Here is a 16,373-nt window from a genome sequence, read left to right on the forward strand (position 1 = left end):
TTTCTCTCGAGCAGATCTACACCCGGGACTTGCTATTAATAGACCTCCCTCACCCACCAGGCATCTCAGGAGCCATCCTCAGCTATGATCGCATCCCCGATTTCACTATCCGATATACCGGACCAGAGTACATGGAGCGGTACCGAAGCTGTGTGGAAATCATCAAAAAGGTAGATCCTGCGCTTGTTGTCGCGGATCCTTCGATCAACTACGGGCTTGACGCCTGTTCCAAGCTGGGACGGAAACATACCATCCTCTCGCCGTTGCCGTATTTTGTGACTATCCTGGCGGAGCAGCCAAATGGGGCGCCGCTTTGGAAGTATCCTGCGTAAGGGCTTGCCTCCCCCTGTCTTTTATGATCCCGTTTTCATGTCATGCTATGACATGTGCGTCGCGCTGAGTACGTGAATATAGAGCCTCATCTGGCTACCCTACCCAGTCCCGTGGCACTTGATCCCAGCAATGTCTACCTCTGTCTCCGGCTCTTCTGGGGCTTCATCTTATCCCCACGGGTGAAGATGCTCAACCAGGTCCGGGCTCAAGAAGGCCTCCAAGACCCGCTCCCCATGTTCAACGCATACAGGAAAGACCGGCTCCACTTCCTCCCCGCCCTCCCGGAGCTGGACTTCCCCTTTCTGTCGGGTGTGGCCCCATCGTTTTACCCTCTGTCTCCCTCTCCGCCGTCGATCCGGACCTGGAGAACTGGCTCTCTCGCGACAGTAGCGACGGCGGGGCTGGACCGATCGTTGTGGTCAATCTCGGTACGCACTTCCTCTTCGATGCGTCTCAGGCGCGCGCTTTGGCGACGGGTCTGAAGGCCGTGCTGGAGCGGAAGCCGGACCTGCAGGTTCTGTGGAAGTTGAAGTCCGCTGCTGGCGGCAGTGTCTTCACGGACCATGAGGAGGTCCTGGGTGAGGAGAACAAGGCGGAAAGGGTCCGGATCGAGAAATGGTTGAAGCCTGATCCGATCGTGATCCTGCAGCATGAGAATGTGGTCTGCTCGTGCATCATGGCGGTGCGAATCCATTCTATGAAGCGTGCAAGTACGTTCCTCCCTCCCTGACCCCTATTTCCCGCCCGCTGTTGGTCATAAAGAGCAGCCTCTCCCGATGCTGCGACATCTTGGTTGTGGGTGTCGTCCCGGATCCGGACCAGAGGAGTCGAGAAAAAGCTGTCCTTAAGAGATGGCTATGTGTTAAATGTCCATTTTCTGTTTGAGCGCCAAGGGGTGCGCAGTGCACAGCGCCGTATGTATGCAATTGAGCAGAGAATGATGCAATTGACCGGCTGGACCCTTTTGCAGTCTTTTCTCTTCCATCTGTTTTACCGAAAAGAGGCAGTTTTCCTGCTCTGCTTGCTCTGCAGCTGACCTCCATTCTAAGCCCATCCCATTCCGGGTTGAATGTGAGGTCCACTAAGATCCGCTAGCCCTATGAACTATCAGCGTGATAACTTGAATTCTGCCGCGCCAGAGGTAAATCACGGTCCCAATGCCAATGCATTTTGCCCTTTGTTTCTTGTGTCCTGCGACGAATCGGCAATGGATCGTGTTGAGGACCCACAGGCGACGATCTTGATTCTCTCTCTAGTGGCTAGTCCAAGCTATCGCGATGCACCAATCACTGGGCGCCGGAGGCAGGAGGAAGTTCCAGTAGTACAGGCTAACGCACGGATCCATGTAAACAAAAAGACCCTGCAGCAGCATCAAGTCATCATGATATGTCGTGCCGTCTGCTGATGGCTCTTTCGCGCATGCACATGCCAGCATAGACACGAGGCAGGGTGACAGGTGAGACTCGGTCCAGTTGGAGATTGTGGAGATCAAACGAAAGGTTTTGATGGTGCGCACACGGTGCACCCCGGTGAACTGATCCTCAACTTATTGAGCTAATCCTCACCGCAATATGGAACATCGACTTCGACGACTGGATCAATTGAGTAGTCCGTATGGCCCAAACCACTGAAGACCGGGTTCGTACATAATGTCCGATCTCATCTTGTTCGTGTCTCACCGGGGTCAGAAAGAAGGCAGGAGAGAAAAGAAAAACCGACGGATAACCCTATTACACCGGAGAACAGTAAATATTCAAGAGTGAAATCAAATAAAACCAGTTTCATGTTCATCTCCATTTTCAATTCTGAATAGATCACATTACAACGAATATAAAGACGATGGTGAATATATCATCCAAAGCAACGAAGTCCAGATCAGTATATATGTAGTGCTTCTCATTGCTTCATATCAAGGCGTTTTGACGCCAATAACAGCAGGGTGTATCTATCTATCTATCGAAACGATAGTTCTGATATGTATCCAAAAAAAGCTAATGCAGCCGATCAATTGACGGACTGCATCAAATGAACGAACTGCACAATACTCCAAAACTCCAGTCCCCTGAGAATGAGTCGTCTTTCGGGAACTGAACAGAGTATCCAAGCCAGTAAGTATTAAATATTGATATGTATGTAGGTATGTATAGGCGTCATCGCGGGCACGTATGTGGTGGTATCATATAAACAGCGCACTGACAATCGGTACTGTACTGTACAAGCACCTGGTGGTGCTCCTCCATTTCCTTCTCTCACGTCGGGTTTTCAAGGACAATCCGCTCAGTAGTTGCGTGTGCCGTACGCGGAATTGCCGTATCCGTAGCTGTCCTGCGCCTTCACATCACTCGGCGTCGGGTGACTAGGCAGGGCATCTCCGGCGTCAGTGGCCGGCGGGGCGGCCTTGTTCCGGCGCCAGAAGCGGCCGGAGGAGCCGTAGGTGTAGTTGTTGCGCGGGGAGGGACCGATGCGCTTCTCGCGCTTGTGGTGGCGGGCGAGCAGGACCTGGAAGAAGATGGAGACGAGGAAGAGGAAGCTAGATGGATGGGTGTCAGTATGGACTGATACTGGGGGAAAATGGGAGTCGAGGGTTGTCCTACGCCCCGATGATAGACACGGCAAAAGCGGTCTTCTCCAGACGGCAAGCAAATCCCAGAGTCGGGTAGTACGTCGCGTGCTTGCCCGAGCCAATGCCAAAGCCGCCGTCTCCGTATCCAATAGGTTTCTGATCGTAGGGGCCGTCGCCCAACGGGGTCTTCACATCGCCGACGCAGCTCTGGGTGCCCTCGCGGGTCATGATCGCAATTGCAATCATTCCACCAATGAAGCAGATGTCCAGGACAAAGGCGATACCGGCGAAGAACGAGACGCCGCCGATGCAGAGGGTCAAGACGCAGCCACAGATCGTATAGAATGTCGCGGCGCCGGAGATACCCTCGACGGCCTTCACCCAGCGCGCGATGGGCTTGTCATGATCGGTCAGGACGGCCAGGAAATAGGAGAAGACACCAAGGATGATGGCCGAGGCACCGAATTGCAGGAAGCGGATGGCCTCGTTGACGATGCGCAGGAGGATACCGCCGACACTCATGTTGGCGGTGTTCTACGGCCGCAGCCCACGAAAAGGGGGTCAATGGGTCGTCTGTCGACGAATGGATCAGGCACAGGAACAGGAACCTTCTTCTCAGGGGCGTTGACCAGACGGAGGGTCCGGATGCTGGAGAGAGGACGAGAGGGCGGCGAACCGGACGGGAAGAAGCAGGGCAGAAGAGAGGACCAGGCACGGGGAGGGGACGGGTATATAGCGGGCGACGACGGGGGGATGCTGGTGGGGAGCCCCAAGGCGATCAGTGGGGAGAGCAGAGCATCGGTGGAGCGTCCCACGCGTCCTGCAGCCGTAGCACGAGTACCTAAGTGGGAAGTAGTGGTACGAGGGCTTGGGTGGCAGCACAGCGTGCCTGCGAAGTACCAGTAACCTCTGTTTGCAGCTGCAGGCGAGTGACCCAGAGGTTCATCCCCCGTACAAGCCCCTCTCCCGCCCGGCGGAAAGCCAACCGTGGCTACGAAGCCGTGACGTCAGGCGACCACGCTCAGAAACGATCACCGCGACGGCACCACGGAAGCGAGCCGGGCGCTGCTGCTAACCGGCCTTTAGGTTCGGCCTGGCCGGCCGACGCGACAGCTTAGTGGCCAACCTTGGATCATTATTAAGTTTGGATAGCTGATAACTAGCTCACTTCGTCTCTTTCAAAACTTGCAAAATTTTCACGCTCAACGCCTGCGCCACAGCCATACCCAGACTGCGCGTCTACGGAGTATGCATACAAAAGAGGCAGGGCTGCACAGCCACCCTTATCCCGTGCTCTCTCTATCCAACCAGTCAACGCCGCGTCCTTCCTGTTCCAGAAATATACCGTAGCACAAGACCTTCCAGAACTGGCTACCCCTGCACGTCAACCAGGATCTTGCAGTGGTGGTCGCGGTCATGCAGCAGCGCCTCGAACCCCTTCTCCCCCACCTCCTCCAGCCGGATCTTGCCCGTGATCATCTTCTCCGGCTTCAGTTGGCCTGCCCGTCAACCCCTCGTCAGTATTCATTCATTTACTATGACTGAAAAATGACAGCAGGAAAGAGGGGGGAAAGGAACCTCACCGTAGATCAACGCATGGATGACGTTTCGGAACGCCGTCTCGTCGTACAGCGCTGCCCCCGTGTACTGGATCTCGTGGTACATGATATCGTTGACCTGGATCATCGGCCGCTTCTCCCACACCGCGATGTTGACGATCGTGCCGTGCGTGCGGCATGCCGGGATCGCGCCGTTGAGCGCCCGCTCAACCCCCGCCGCGTCGAAGACGACGTCCGCTCCGATGCCGCCCGTCAGCTGCCGCACCATCAACGCAACGTCCACCTCCCGCGGGTCCAGGATGTGCGTCGCGCCGTACTCGCGCGCGAACCGCTTGCGGCTCTCCATCAACTCCGCCACCATGATGTTCTTCGCGCCCTGGATCTTGAGCACCTGGACCACTCCGATCCCGATCGGGCCACCCCCGACGATCAGCACGTTGTCGCCCGCCTTGAACGGCGACAAGTTCACGGCGTGCCAAGCCACGGCCAGCGGCTCGATCAGCGCCGCCGTCTCGAGCGAGATGTCGTCCGGCAGCGGGTAGAAGTGCTCCGCGGGCGCCACGATGTGTTCGGACATCCCGCCGCCGTATCCTGCCGCGCGTTTAGCAATGCCGCCTTATAAGGTTGCTGGCAATGGAAGGTCGTTCTAGAACTCACCGCTCAGCCCAATAAAGCCAATGTTCTCACAGCAGTACTCGTAGCCCATCCGGCACGATGTACAACTCCGGTCGAAGATGGTAGGTCGCACGACCGCTTTCTGCCCTGGTTTGACGTTCATCACTCCTTCTCCGACCTCTTCAATGATCCCGCTGAACTCATGGCCAATGGATACTGGGAGCTGCGACCCCGTGAGGTTGTGTGGTTCTCCAGGTATCAGTACGGGGCCAGCTGTATACTCGTGTACGTCTGCATGGGAATCAGCAATGGGTTCTGACTTTGGCAGACAAGCCGCTGGAGTGACGCACCGCTCCCGCAGATCCCAACGAAAGCTGGTTTCATCTGTAATCTATCAGCATGCAGTCAATCTTCAAGCTTGGCGGTTTGTGAAACTACCTTAACCTGACCTCTTCCACACTGGGGTTCTTCTATCTCATCGACGCGGATATCCCCGCGTCCGTGGAAGCGGACAGACTTCATCGTCCGTGCCGACTTGAGTTCGGTATGGTATGGGTCTCCTCTAGTGGACAAGACGGGGGTAGTCTTGCTCTGTGTAGTCACAGATCCTGATGGTGCCATTGTGGTAGAGTATCATCTGCTGAAGCTCTCTGCAATAAGATTCAAAGATCTAGCATGCTGGACAGAGATGAGATGAAGCTGCGTGTCTATTCGCCTTTATATACACTGGTGCCCCGGGGACGTGGCAATATAGTTCAATCTGATACTGCTCGCCTGTTGGCAGCTGCCAAGTTGATTAATGTTGGCATCTGAAACACGGATATTATTTCAGCGACTTTGCCCCAGCTGACAATGCGCCACATTCTCGAACAGATAACGCGTGCGTTCAGGGATCACGAGAACGTCTGATGACGGGTCTGTATGATGCCATAGGTATTATGCTCGATGTCCTGTCCATCGTTTGCTCGCCCGCCCGTCCTGCTGTTGCTCGACCAATCCCCGCTACTTCCCCACAAATCGGGTGGGTACTAGGCGACAGAGCCGCTGCCATCTGCCAAGGACATGGACCGGAGATAACAGTATCTTGGAATCTGGACCTCGTGAGTGGCGTAAAATCTGAGGAACAGAATAAGGCTGGGGTTGGGCTACGGGGACCGTCCACTGTTCTCCCCCGGGTAACCAAAGATAGTAGATAGTTAAGAGGAATTGACGTTCGCCAAGATATGCGACAGATAGTGGTTATGCTGTCCCAGCCTATCGCGAATCTTCCGTGCGCTGCTGGTCAACGAATGCACGCAAGATCGATTCAAGGCCCTCGTTGCGACGAGTGAGGAGCATCACGTCGGACACGTTAATAGTCGAGCGGCCGGCGTGCCTAAAGGAGAAAAGTCGTTTGAGTCAGTCTCTCGACACCACAATCTACACCACACCCATCAAAGGACTGCGTGTATCGCGGCAGCATGCAAGACGTCAGAACAAAAGTAGCAAGTCAGGTTCTACCTACTTGGCAAAGGCCTCCAGATCCTGGCTCACGGTTTCTGGTCGCGAGTCAGTAACCAGTCTTGGATTAACATCCTCTGACGCAATATCCCACGCAATCCGCAAGGTACAAGGACGGGACGGGACATTTGCTGGCCATGGTGCGTATGAATACGTACCTATCTGCGCCCAGACCATCTCCGTCAGGGCCCCGATGAACTGCGGCGTTGCGTTGACGCCCAGTTTGATGGTTTCCTCGTCCACGATCTTGCCGATGGAGAGCCAGAGGGCGGACTTGAGGCGCTGCATTCGCGTAAGTGCTGAGGTCTCTTGCTTGGAAAGAAAGGACCACGACTGGCGACGTACCTCTTCAAGCGCGACGCTCTCATCTTGACCAGATTCCATTGTAGATTTTAACCCTGCAGAATAATGGACTTTTCCTCGGCGTACGAGATGGGAGACAAGCTCGATATTCGTCTTAATCCGGGCTTCGAGACGCGCCGCGACGCTGCCGAACTTCTCGCCTCTGATTGGTCAATGACGCGTCGGGGCGGAAGAACCGAGTTGCCGTACTAGCTTTACACTAATCCCAAAATGGATATGACCTTCTGGCGCCGACGCTTGCGGACAATCGCAGATAACACGCTGCGTCTTTTTTCCCAACCCTCGAGCTGGACACACCGGCCGTCTTCTGGATTGAGAATCGGTCGTTGATTGTTTTCTTTTTAATCTACCTTGTTCCTCGCGAACCAGAGTTGTTGACCGTGTTCCCACAAAAACCTTTCTTTTCGTCCACATAGAAGACACCTTTGACTTCCGCGGAGAGCCGCCGCATAAAAGTCGATCGATTCCTCCATCGAGCAACAACTGTACGCTCTTAATTCGACCGCCTTTCCCACTTTCCAATCAAGTCTCTGGATACATAATAATAATTCACCATCCCCTAATACATTTCCATCAAAGAAGACGGCAAAAAAATCCAATCAAAATGGCGACCGAAACACCGACGGTATCCGACCTAGTCGCCGACTTCTTCACTCAGCTCTTCTCCGGCCTCGACACCTACTTCACCAACCTCTCCACCAACCTGCACGAGGGTCTCACCAATGTAACCGCGCGCCGCTGGCTGCGCATGGCCGTCATCGTCTTCGGCTACATCATGATCCGTCCCTACATCGACGGCTTCTTCCGCTGGACCTACGACCGGCAACAGCGCAAAGAAAAAGAGAAACAGCAGGCGCAGAGAGAGGCCTTCGGCGCGAGCGGAAAGAAAGCCAAGGTGTCTCCCAATTCGCTGCGCGGACCTGGCAAGGTTCTGGGAGAGGTCGAGAACACGGACGATGAGGCTGAGGATGATGAGAAGAAGCCCGAGGGTAAGGCCACGGGTGTTCCCGAGTGGGGGAAGAACGCCCGCAAGAGGCAGAAGAAGTACTTGAAGAATCTGGAGAAGGAGGCGGAGCGGCGCGCGGAGGAGTTGGATGATCAGCAGATCTTGGAGCTGTTGGACTGGAGCGAGTCGGAGGATGAGAAGGAGAAATGAACAATCAACAAATAATCCAAATGCATATACCTACCTGATAGATGATGGATGTTATTGGCATGGCTTATGGTGTTGAAAGATTGCTACTGCTTGTTCCCTGACTCCCGCGCTTGTTTCTGCCCATCTCTTTGCTTTTTGAGCGTCTTTCTACTCGATGTATTTGTACGGTACGTATGTACACTAGTTGTAGTGTGTGTCTTCCAGATGGCTTCGTGGACAGGCGCAGAAGATCTCTTCGATTCTCTTGTTTTCATGTACCATGAATGCAGGACCGGGCCAGAAGCTGCGATTACGAAAGGAGCAGGGACAAGACGAGCGGCACTATTATGTATGAATAATAAGTAATATGGACTTTTGAGAATGCATGTATGGCTAGACACGTTATATATTTTTGCTCTTCCATTGACATGAGGCTCTCTCCTCACCTTGCACAGGGTAAGGTGGTAGATAATCCATACTGTACGTACTCTGTACTGTATCTATATTAGTTCCCTCAAGAGTAAACGCAATTGCTTGAACCTTCATCGTATTCCACATGGCCACCGCAACATCGTAGTCCAACGTAAAACCAACATGTTTGAAACACATCACATTAGTGAAGGAGGCCTCTAGTGCAGCCTCCTCAGCGCCTCTATCATCCCCTTGACACCCTCAACATCAGCTCCACCAACTAAGCCCACAATCTCTTCCTGGACATTCGGGTCGCAGCTCAGGAAGCGCTCGATGAGCTCTCCATCGACGAAACGGAAGGGCTCCTCCGCCTCGCGGACCATGCTGCGGAAGCCGCGGAACTTGTTGAATGGCATCCCGCCAGGTGAGTCGACGTAGGCTGCGACGGCAGCCTGCAGACGCATGAGGAAGTCCTGATGCTCCGGGTTAATGAGAGCAAAGAGGTAGATGGATCCCTCCACCTGTTGTTTCTCCGTTAGCCGACTCCAGGTTCTCTTACAGGTAAGGAAATAAGGATCTCATACCGTCGCCAGGAAGGCCTTGGGAGTAACTGCCACGGTGGTCATGTGCTGAATGTTTACCGGCCGTATGCGGTTGACCATCTCGCCCAGCGAGATCTCACTTGTTACCTCTAGCCTTCGCTTGTCGTCGTCTGTGACGCCATTGACATTCTGGCGTAGTACGATGAGGTTGCCCTCCGCGTCACTCTCCAAGTATGTGTTCTCTGCAATGTTCGCGACACCGGTACTCCAGACAGTCTGGAAGTGGCGAGCCACCTCGGTCAAAGAGTCCGGGAGACCGTTTTCACCTTCCTTGTACTCGACAATCGATACACTCTTCATGAGATCGGACACTGCAATCATATTTCCTGTGACTGTGACATCAATCGGAGCAGTGGAGGTCCGGTAGCTGGCGGCTTTCTCGAGTTTTACTGTTCCGAAACTGTGTGTCACAAGGTTGTAGACAACCACCTATGGGAATGTTAGCAACCGGTCAGCATTCGAACGGAATCAATACCAACCGTCTTGACAAGCGCCGCTACTATCTTCTCTCCTAGCATGGCCAAAGCCCTGCATGCTCCTTTGACTGGCAGTTCGGCTACCATTACAAGGGTCCGGTTTTTATCAACCTCAAACACGAGTATTCGCCCACGGACTGACTCTTCCCCTTCGTCATCGAGGTACGCGGTCCCAACAATGAACCTATCCCTAAATGTATCTCGTCCAGCCTCATCTTTCCCGGCGAGAAATTCTGCTCGGATCACACTCTCTACCAGTTCCTCCTTCCTCAGATCAAATGCATCCAGCGGTCTGAACATAATTTCGTCCGCGAGCATGAACTGACTCGAGACAATCTCTGCTCCATCTTGCAACGTCCGTTTAATTGTGCCAATACCAAATGCCTTCTCTGAAGGTGAGTACGCCACTCTCCGAACTGTCGCTCCAACAGGCAGGGTCTGTATTTGGGTTGTTCTCTCTTTGTCGACTAGAGCGATCTTCAGATCCCGCGGTGTGGCAACAGCTATCGATTCAGGGTATGCCTCGGAGTTGAAGTGGCAGATGCGAGATGCACCTTCTGAATTCACAGCAGAGTATATTATTCTGCCTTCCGACCCGTAGATCAAGCTTGGGTGTTCGCATGTCGCGAAAACGTTGTACAACCCATCGCCGCGCGGTAGCGTCTTGAAAGTCGGCTGCTCTGAGCCAAGAACTAACTTGCTCATTCCTGTCAATGAATAGTCATCGACATTAAACGAGAACGTGACGACGGTGCCATCTGCCATCGAGACGAATAGTGTGGGTGGGCTGTTAGCAAGGACATTAGTAACAAGGACAGATCTCGGAAAAGCCTCGCCAGCTTGTCCCAATGATTTTGTATGGAGCACCTCCAAGTCTTCAAGAGCCAATACTGAGACGTTAGCAGACTGCGGGAATCCAGCAATGCAGACCCCTGTTGGTGAAGACGGCACCGTTACACCCGATATCTGACTATCAGACCCAAAGTCTTTCTGCATCGTGACACTGAGGTCGTCTTTAACGCTTAGGATGGACAGCACTTGGCCGCCAGTAACAAGAACCAAATGCTCATCGTTGGAGGAAGCAGCAGTTATGGTTTGCTGGCTTGGTGGAGACCACTCAGATATAACCATGCCACCGTCTGCATCTGCGACCAGTACCCTGTGCTCAGTGACTTGTAGAATCCGACCACCCGGTAGATTAGCCGCAAGAAGCGTGCTCTCCGAAAGACTCAGCCCCAAGAACTGATCCAACTCTTCAACCTCGCCGTCAGGGCTGAACCGGAAAGCTCTCGTCTCGTCAACAAACGTCACGAGAAGTGTGTCTGAGAAGTCGCCCTTGCTAGAAACCTGTAAGCCCCAGAGATCCGTGATATGATCCATCTCTCCTAAGACACCCAGTTCCTCCATCCCGACGCCGCTCCTGACGCTCCGGAGAGTGCCATCATTGAAAGCGCCAGATCCAGTCACAATTCGCGCCTGGCCTGACGAGAATTCATGGGTGTGTGTCTCCACTGATCGACTTCCAAGATCCATAATGGTGAAGTCCAAGATGGGAGCGATATTCGACAGCGTTTGGATGACCTCAAACGAGCCGTCGCTGATTCTGATGACTTGAGAGTCTCCTTGATGAGAACCAACGAATGTTATGCCCGCACCCAAGTACACTAAGACGGATGCTCGCGATGTCTCTCCCAAGTAATCCAGCTTCCAGCTCTCAACGTCATTGTTTGCATCCAACACGAGCATTAAAAAGAATAATCTGCCGTAGTCATCTGCTAGAAGCCATCTCTGTCCATCGACTTGCTCCCAGGCTACGAATATCGTAGCTTCATCCAGGGGACGAGAGATGGTTTCATTGCTAGCGTCGTCGATATATTTGATCGACGTCTCGCCAAGAATCAGGAGACCGCCTGCTGGGTGTCAGAATCGTATCGAACGCAAAGTATTTTCTTTAGATGGAAAACGTTTGGGACATACCAAGTGGAGCAGGCACGGGTATCAGATGAGAAGCTCCCAAATCCAGCTCTTGTGCGAAGACTTCCTCTTCGACAAATGTTGCGTCCGCACCACTGCTTGCAGTAGCCGCATTAAAATGCAACTCCCTGACCTTTAATTTCACTCTCCGCTGGGTATCTTCATGCAGTAATGCCAGGCGCGGGAGGCCCTTTGATTCCACATGCAGAAATGCAGAAGAGCGCACGAACAGCTCATCAATCCTCGCCATCGTGGGTTCTCCCAGTTCCCCAACCTGGGGAGCGTCGGGACCAGCATTGCCAGCCCATGTAGCTCTGCCTCTCTTCTTCCCTGGCGCCTGCACGATCGGGATTACCGTTATCACGCCCTCGTATATCTCTAGCGTCATGAACCGACCGCTCGGATCTATCAGACATCGACTTCCCGTGTGCGAGTCCCGGGACGACTTGTCCGCCAAATCCACATAACTCCGTTCCGTACGGACCTGGTTCGTCGTGCTGTCCCAAGAGAGTGTGAAATAAGTGTATCGATCGGTACCGACGAAGAGATGGTCCGTAGGTGAATTCGCCGGCGCGGGAAGCCGGGCGAGCATCGTAACATTGGCATATATGGCGCGGGAGGTTGCCAGGCTGAGGCCATCGGGGGTGAGGGAATAGAACTCGAGTCGGTTGGCCTTTCTGCCTCCAAGAAGGTCAGTTAGTTGGAACGATCAATGGCGATAGCAGGCTGAGGGGTAGACGCACGCGACAACCAGGCAATCCTCCTCCGGTTTGAGAAACTGCAGCTTCAGCGCATGGCGAACGCTGCTAGCACGGTGAATGGGCACCACGTAGGCCATGGTGCCACTTGGTGGGATCTCTCAATTGCTTAGATGCGAGGTATCCGGAGCTCGGAGGAGACCTTTTCTGCGGGGATGGAACGATCGAGGCTAACGCGGTCGAAAGACGGAGATAAGAGTTCAGGACGGTGCTGCTACCAAAGGGAGCTCAACCCTTGTCTGTCCACTCATTTCATGTGGCTAGAGATGCTGTTCGGGGCTGGATTCGCGGTGTGAGGCGAAGGGAGAGAATCTGCGGCGGAGGATTATGCGGAGCTGTCGTGAGCGCCTGGAAGCCCATGACGACGTCTCGCGGCCGCTTCCCGCGCGCTGCTTACAGAACCTTACAGAACGCCGGCGGAGACGACGACAGCTCAAGAATCCCCACATAGCCGGCTACAAAGATATAACAAGCAATCGACATGGCTCTCTGATCGATAACTGCTTGGCTTTGCTTAGGAGAAACTGACAGGCCTGGATAATATCTTCCCTTCCCATTCACACTGGCCCCATTCACGTACGATACTCGATGAAGTTGATCGGGTCGGGCCCCTTGGGTTTTTGATAGCAGCGCAACTATCTTCATCTTAATGAATACCTACCTGTCCATGTGCCTACCAACCGGGGTGCAATATGTAATTACTTGGCTGTATATTCAGTAAAGTAATAGCATGTATAATTTATATACTTACCTACTCTAAAAAAGAAACTCATGCCGTGATTACAGAATCATTATAGACCTTTTCAATTCCGGATTCGGCCATTCACTCTGGCTGTTTTTTCTCTCCTGTCTTCGACATGGAAGCAGGAGGAAGCAAATTCACCTTTTTTCCCTGGCTATCACCTTCGTCTATAAAACTCCGCATTGCTCTTGATTCGCACTCCATTCGATCTACTTTCTTGTGAGTATCTAAAACGGCATTCTGATGCTTACCCTTCAAACCTGGGAGCTTTCATCTTCATTATGAGCCCATATCAAACGATTGCACAGCATTCTGGCTAAAATCTTGTATATATGGACAAGAAAAACAAGCTTCAAGAGATGGCTAATAGTGGATCCTGCAAAGTCGCCAGGAAATATTGCAGCAGACCTTCCTCAGCGTTTAACATATGTTACATAGCGTGTGTCCAAAAGATACACTAGTGTCTTATGTTAGCCATGACTTCAATGATTACTTGCTACCATTCCCATATGAGAGCCAGTTTCGAACCTCAAGAGTTAATCCTGGGGATATTCGCTGCTTCACACCTGGCACCATTCACATGCCCCTATTTCCCAGGGCGGTTCTCCTATATCCTTGATTTTATCGACAATCTGTCATCAATATACTAGCAAATTTGTCTTTTTGATATCTGAATTACTACACAACGTGTTTTCTCATTTCTCCTCTTGTAAAACTAATCGTTCTCTGTGTTCCCAAATATGCTTGAGCAAGCCATCCGGTCAGAAGAGATGGACGAGAAATATGCAAAATAAAAGAGACTGGAACATGCGTATGCTAGACTGGTGGAGTTATATATGCCTTTCCAAATCTGTCTAGGTTTCCCAGTCACATTGAAGATTGGGTTCTACGCACAAATTTCATTACTTGTATTGCTACACTGTCTGATCCAAGCTGGCCTATTTTAGACATTGTCACTTTAAATAACATCAGGGGTTTTATAAAGGTATTTGTTCAATGTGACGACTTTATATCATCTCCTCAAACGTCAGTATGGGCTTCAGAGTTTTCATCTGGTAACCGACGCAGGACATCTAGTGGGAGTTCCTGTTGCAAGAATCGGTGAGCCAGCAGCTTCGAAAGCAGCAGCTTAGGTTGACAGATACAACCAAAAGGACCTTGAGGATGTGACCTTGATTACCACATGGAGTGCAGTAGGCGCCAGTATTTCGAGGGTAACTGCTCCCACTCTATCTGCCTAATATCCAGTTCTCTTGCTCTGAGCATGGTCTGCATAAAACAATTTAATTTTACTTGGAACAGCCATTCCTTTCTTCACTGCCAACATCTTGATATTATATGACCAATCCACGTCGCCTCTGGATAGCAAGGTTTCTTTACTAATCCCCATTCCTCTCTCACAGCCGAGTTGAACATCTTCTGGCGTTTCGATAGCGATAGCTACGTATTTATCTCGAGAGACCTTAAAATTCATTTTCGCACTAACTGTCACATAAGCCGAGGAAGACGCTAAATATCACGATTTCAACCGTGATAGTAAAACCTGGCAGCAGTTGCTGCATTGTGTGTGATGAGGGGCATAGAACCATCTGACTCGTGGCCACAGTCAATCGCGCAACTAGAAGCCAAGAGTGTATGGTTCTCAAGGGCTTACCCCCCCAATGTTACTAGATCTCTCTTATCCGGCATTGCTCTACAAGCAGATTTTGAGAGTGTTGTCTTGCCCATTCTTGCCCATGGCTGAATTATATTGTGTCTTGTACATGACAAATACTTCTCCTGGCTATTTTGAAAATATTTGGGCTTGGACTGCTGACCATGATCTGGACATGTATGTCTCCGGAAACACCACGCCCTGGGTCGTCTATGCCTCATATCAAATCATTCACATCCTTACTCCAACTGACATCATCTTCTCACACTGACATTGTCTCCACTGTGCAAGACCTATCAAGATATCCTAACCTGTCAACAATCCCTTTAGCTGTCTTGGCATCTTATCTGATGAAGCCTTGCCAGCTCAAGGAAGTGTATAGAAAGATTCCAATCCATGTCCATCCTAAGTATACTTATAACCAACATCCAGGACCACAGTATCTGACCATGACTGATGTCAACTGCAATATAGCAGTTTGAAGAGAAGTCCTGGGATGAGATCGTTAATGGATGGCATACTGCTTGATTGTCCACCTGAGACCCAATTGTCCTTCTAACCTCAATTGTTCCCAGAGCACCTTATTCTGTTCCTCAGAAGCAGCACACTGTTGTCAGCCCAGATGTCTGGTCCAGGACGTTTCCGTGTGTTGGGGATTCGATGCAGCAGTATGCCCTGGCCTTTGGGAAAATTTGTATCGACGAGGCCATCGATTCGGACCCATTTATCTTCAGTTGAGCTTCCTTCGAAGGGGATCTGGAGAGCCCGCCGGACGAACGACCGGCCTCCGTCTGCGCCGACCAGGTACCTGCATTTGACAGTGTGCCGTGCCCCATCGAGCTCATCTTGGACCGTAGCTGTGCTGCGAAACCCTCCCTTTTTTCAGCCCTTCATCAACAGCGACATCCACTAGCGTAACGGGGGCCTCAAGCATAATCCCCTTCTCCTTCAAGGCAGTCCGAAACACCTCCTCCTGATACTTCTGCCTCAACACGAGCGCAAAATCCCACACAGCACTATCCTTCATATCCTCCATGAAGGACCAATCTGTTTTCGCCATGAATTTCGTTCCCTTCTCTGTCGTACGAGGCGGAGCTCTGGCACGCGAAACACTGCTGGGCCAGGGCGTCTGCGAGACCCAGCTGGTCCAGCACCTCCGACGTGCGGGGGAAGAGGGCGATGGCGCGGCTATATTTGTCTTGGGAGGATTTGGGATGTTGTTCGATGATGCGGATACGCTTGTCAGCGTGGGGAAGCGTCAATGCAAGCTGGTAGGCGGTGATGAGACCTGGTAGCCTAGTACATGTATCAATCATATTATGAATGAAGGCACAGGGTCCGGTTTTCAAAGCATCCATCATGGCTGACATACCTACTGGACCTCCGCCCACGATAAGGACATCCACATGTTCGGCTTCAGGTGCGGTGCTTCCCATGGCGCTTCTTAGTAATGGATATTATGATGCGTAATATCATAAAACTTGAAGTTGCCAGTCGGGGAGCTGATTGATAAATAGACAAGGGTCTCCAGAGATAAAGATAGCTTATACAATCAAGGAAAAGGAAAGACACAGATTACAGACGTTGCATCCTGCCTATCAAGAAAGTTGAACTAGTGGTACATATGCATGAGCCACTTCTGAGCAGTTTCACTGGAGAACGTTCTGGCGTCTAAGTCTTCATCGTCA

The 16,373-nt window shown here is 52.1% G+C and overlaps 7 protein-coding genes across 7 annotated transcripts; 2 read left to right on the forward strand and 5 right to left on the reverse strand.

The window, feature by feature from the left end:
* Positions 1-131: 131 nt before the first annotated feature.
* VTN00DRAFT_3680 (uncharacterized protein) lies at positions 132-1,063 on the forward strand (the record flags this gene model as incomplete). Its single annotated transcript, XM_069430024.1, has 3 exons — positions 132-328; positions 440-667; positions 721-1,063. 3 exons carry the CDS (start codon positions 132-134, stop codon positions 1,061-1,063), a joined length of 768 nt encoding a protein of 255 aa, XP_069289201.1.
* A 1,547-nt stretch (positions 1,064-2,610) lies between these two features.
* On the reverse strand, positions 2,611-3,418 carry VTN00DRAFT_3681 (uncharacterized protein; the record flags this gene model as incomplete). Its single annotated transcript, XM_069430025.1, has 2 exons — positions 2,611-2,863; positions 2,928-3,418. 2 exons carry the CDS (start codon positions 3,416-3,418, stop codon positions 2,611-2,613), a joined length of 744 nt encoding a protein of 247 aa, XP_069289202.1.
* Positions 3,419-4,267: 849 nt separating this feature from the next.
* VTN00DRAFT_3682 (uncharacterized protein) lies at positions 4,268-5,691 on the reverse strand (the record flags this gene model as incomplete). Its single annotated transcript, XM_069430026.1, has 5 exons — positions 4,268-4,395; positions 4,480-5,046; positions 5,113-5,361; positions 5,421-5,454; positions 5,509-5,691. The coding sequence occupies 5 exons, from the start codon at positions 5,689-5,691 to the stop codon at positions 4,268-4,270; spliced, it is 1,161 nt and encodes a 386-aa protein (XP_069289203.1).
* A 633-nt stretch (positions 5,692-6,324) lies between these two features.
* On the reverse strand, positions 6,325-6,858 carry VTN00DRAFT_3683 (uncharacterized protein; the record flags this gene model as incomplete). The annotated part of the gene is made up of 3 exons (XM_069430027.1): positions 6,325-6,445; positions 6,575-6,608; positions 6,729-6,858. 3 exons carry the CDS (start codon positions 6,856-6,858, stop codon positions 6,325-6,327), a joined length of 285 nt encoding a protein of 94 aa, XP_069289204.1.
* A 679-nt stretch (positions 6,859-7,537) lies between these two features.
* VTN00DRAFT_3684 (uncharacterized protein) lies at positions 7,538-8,089 on the forward strand (the record flags this gene model as incomplete). Its single annotated transcript, XM_069430028.1, has 1 exon — positions 7,538-8,089. One exon carries the CDS (start codon positions 7,538-7,540, stop codon positions 8,087-8,089), a length of 552 nt encoding a protein of 183 aa, XP_069289205.1.
* Positions 8,090-8,697: 608 nt separating this feature from the next.
* VTN00DRAFT_3685 (uncharacterized protein) lies at positions 8,698-12,369 on the reverse strand (the record flags this gene model as incomplete). Its single annotated transcript, XM_069430029.1, has 5 exons — positions 8,698-9,000; positions 9,064-9,510; positions 9,561-11,467; positions 11,535-12,208; positions 12,275-12,369. 5 exons carry the CDS (start codon positions 12,367-12,369, stop codon positions 8,698-8,700), a joined length of 3,426 nt encoding a protein of 1,141 aa, XP_069289206.1.
* Positions 12,370-15,526: 3,157 nt separating this feature from the next.
* VTN00DRAFT_3686 (uncharacterized protein) lies at positions 15,527-16,121 on the reverse strand (the record flags this gene model as incomplete). Its single annotated transcript, XM_069430030.1, has 3 exons — positions 15,527-15,701; positions 15,772-15,973; positions 16,058-16,121. 3 exons carry the CDS (start codon positions 16,119-16,121, stop codon positions 15,527-15,529), a joined length of 441 nt encoding a protein of 146 aa, XP_069289207.1.
* Between the last annotated feature and the right edge of the window lie 252 nt (positions 16,122-16,373).

The sequence above is a fragment of the Thermoascus crustaceus genome (assembly GCF_041956765.1).
Source record: "Thermoascus crustaceus strain CBS 181.67 unplaced genomic scaffold VTN00scaffold_2, whole genome shotgun sequence".
Classification (NCBI taxonomy): domain Eukaryota; kingdom Fungi; phylum Ascomycota; class Eurotiomycetes; order Eurotiales; family Thermoascaceae; genus Thermoascus; species Thermoascus crustaceus.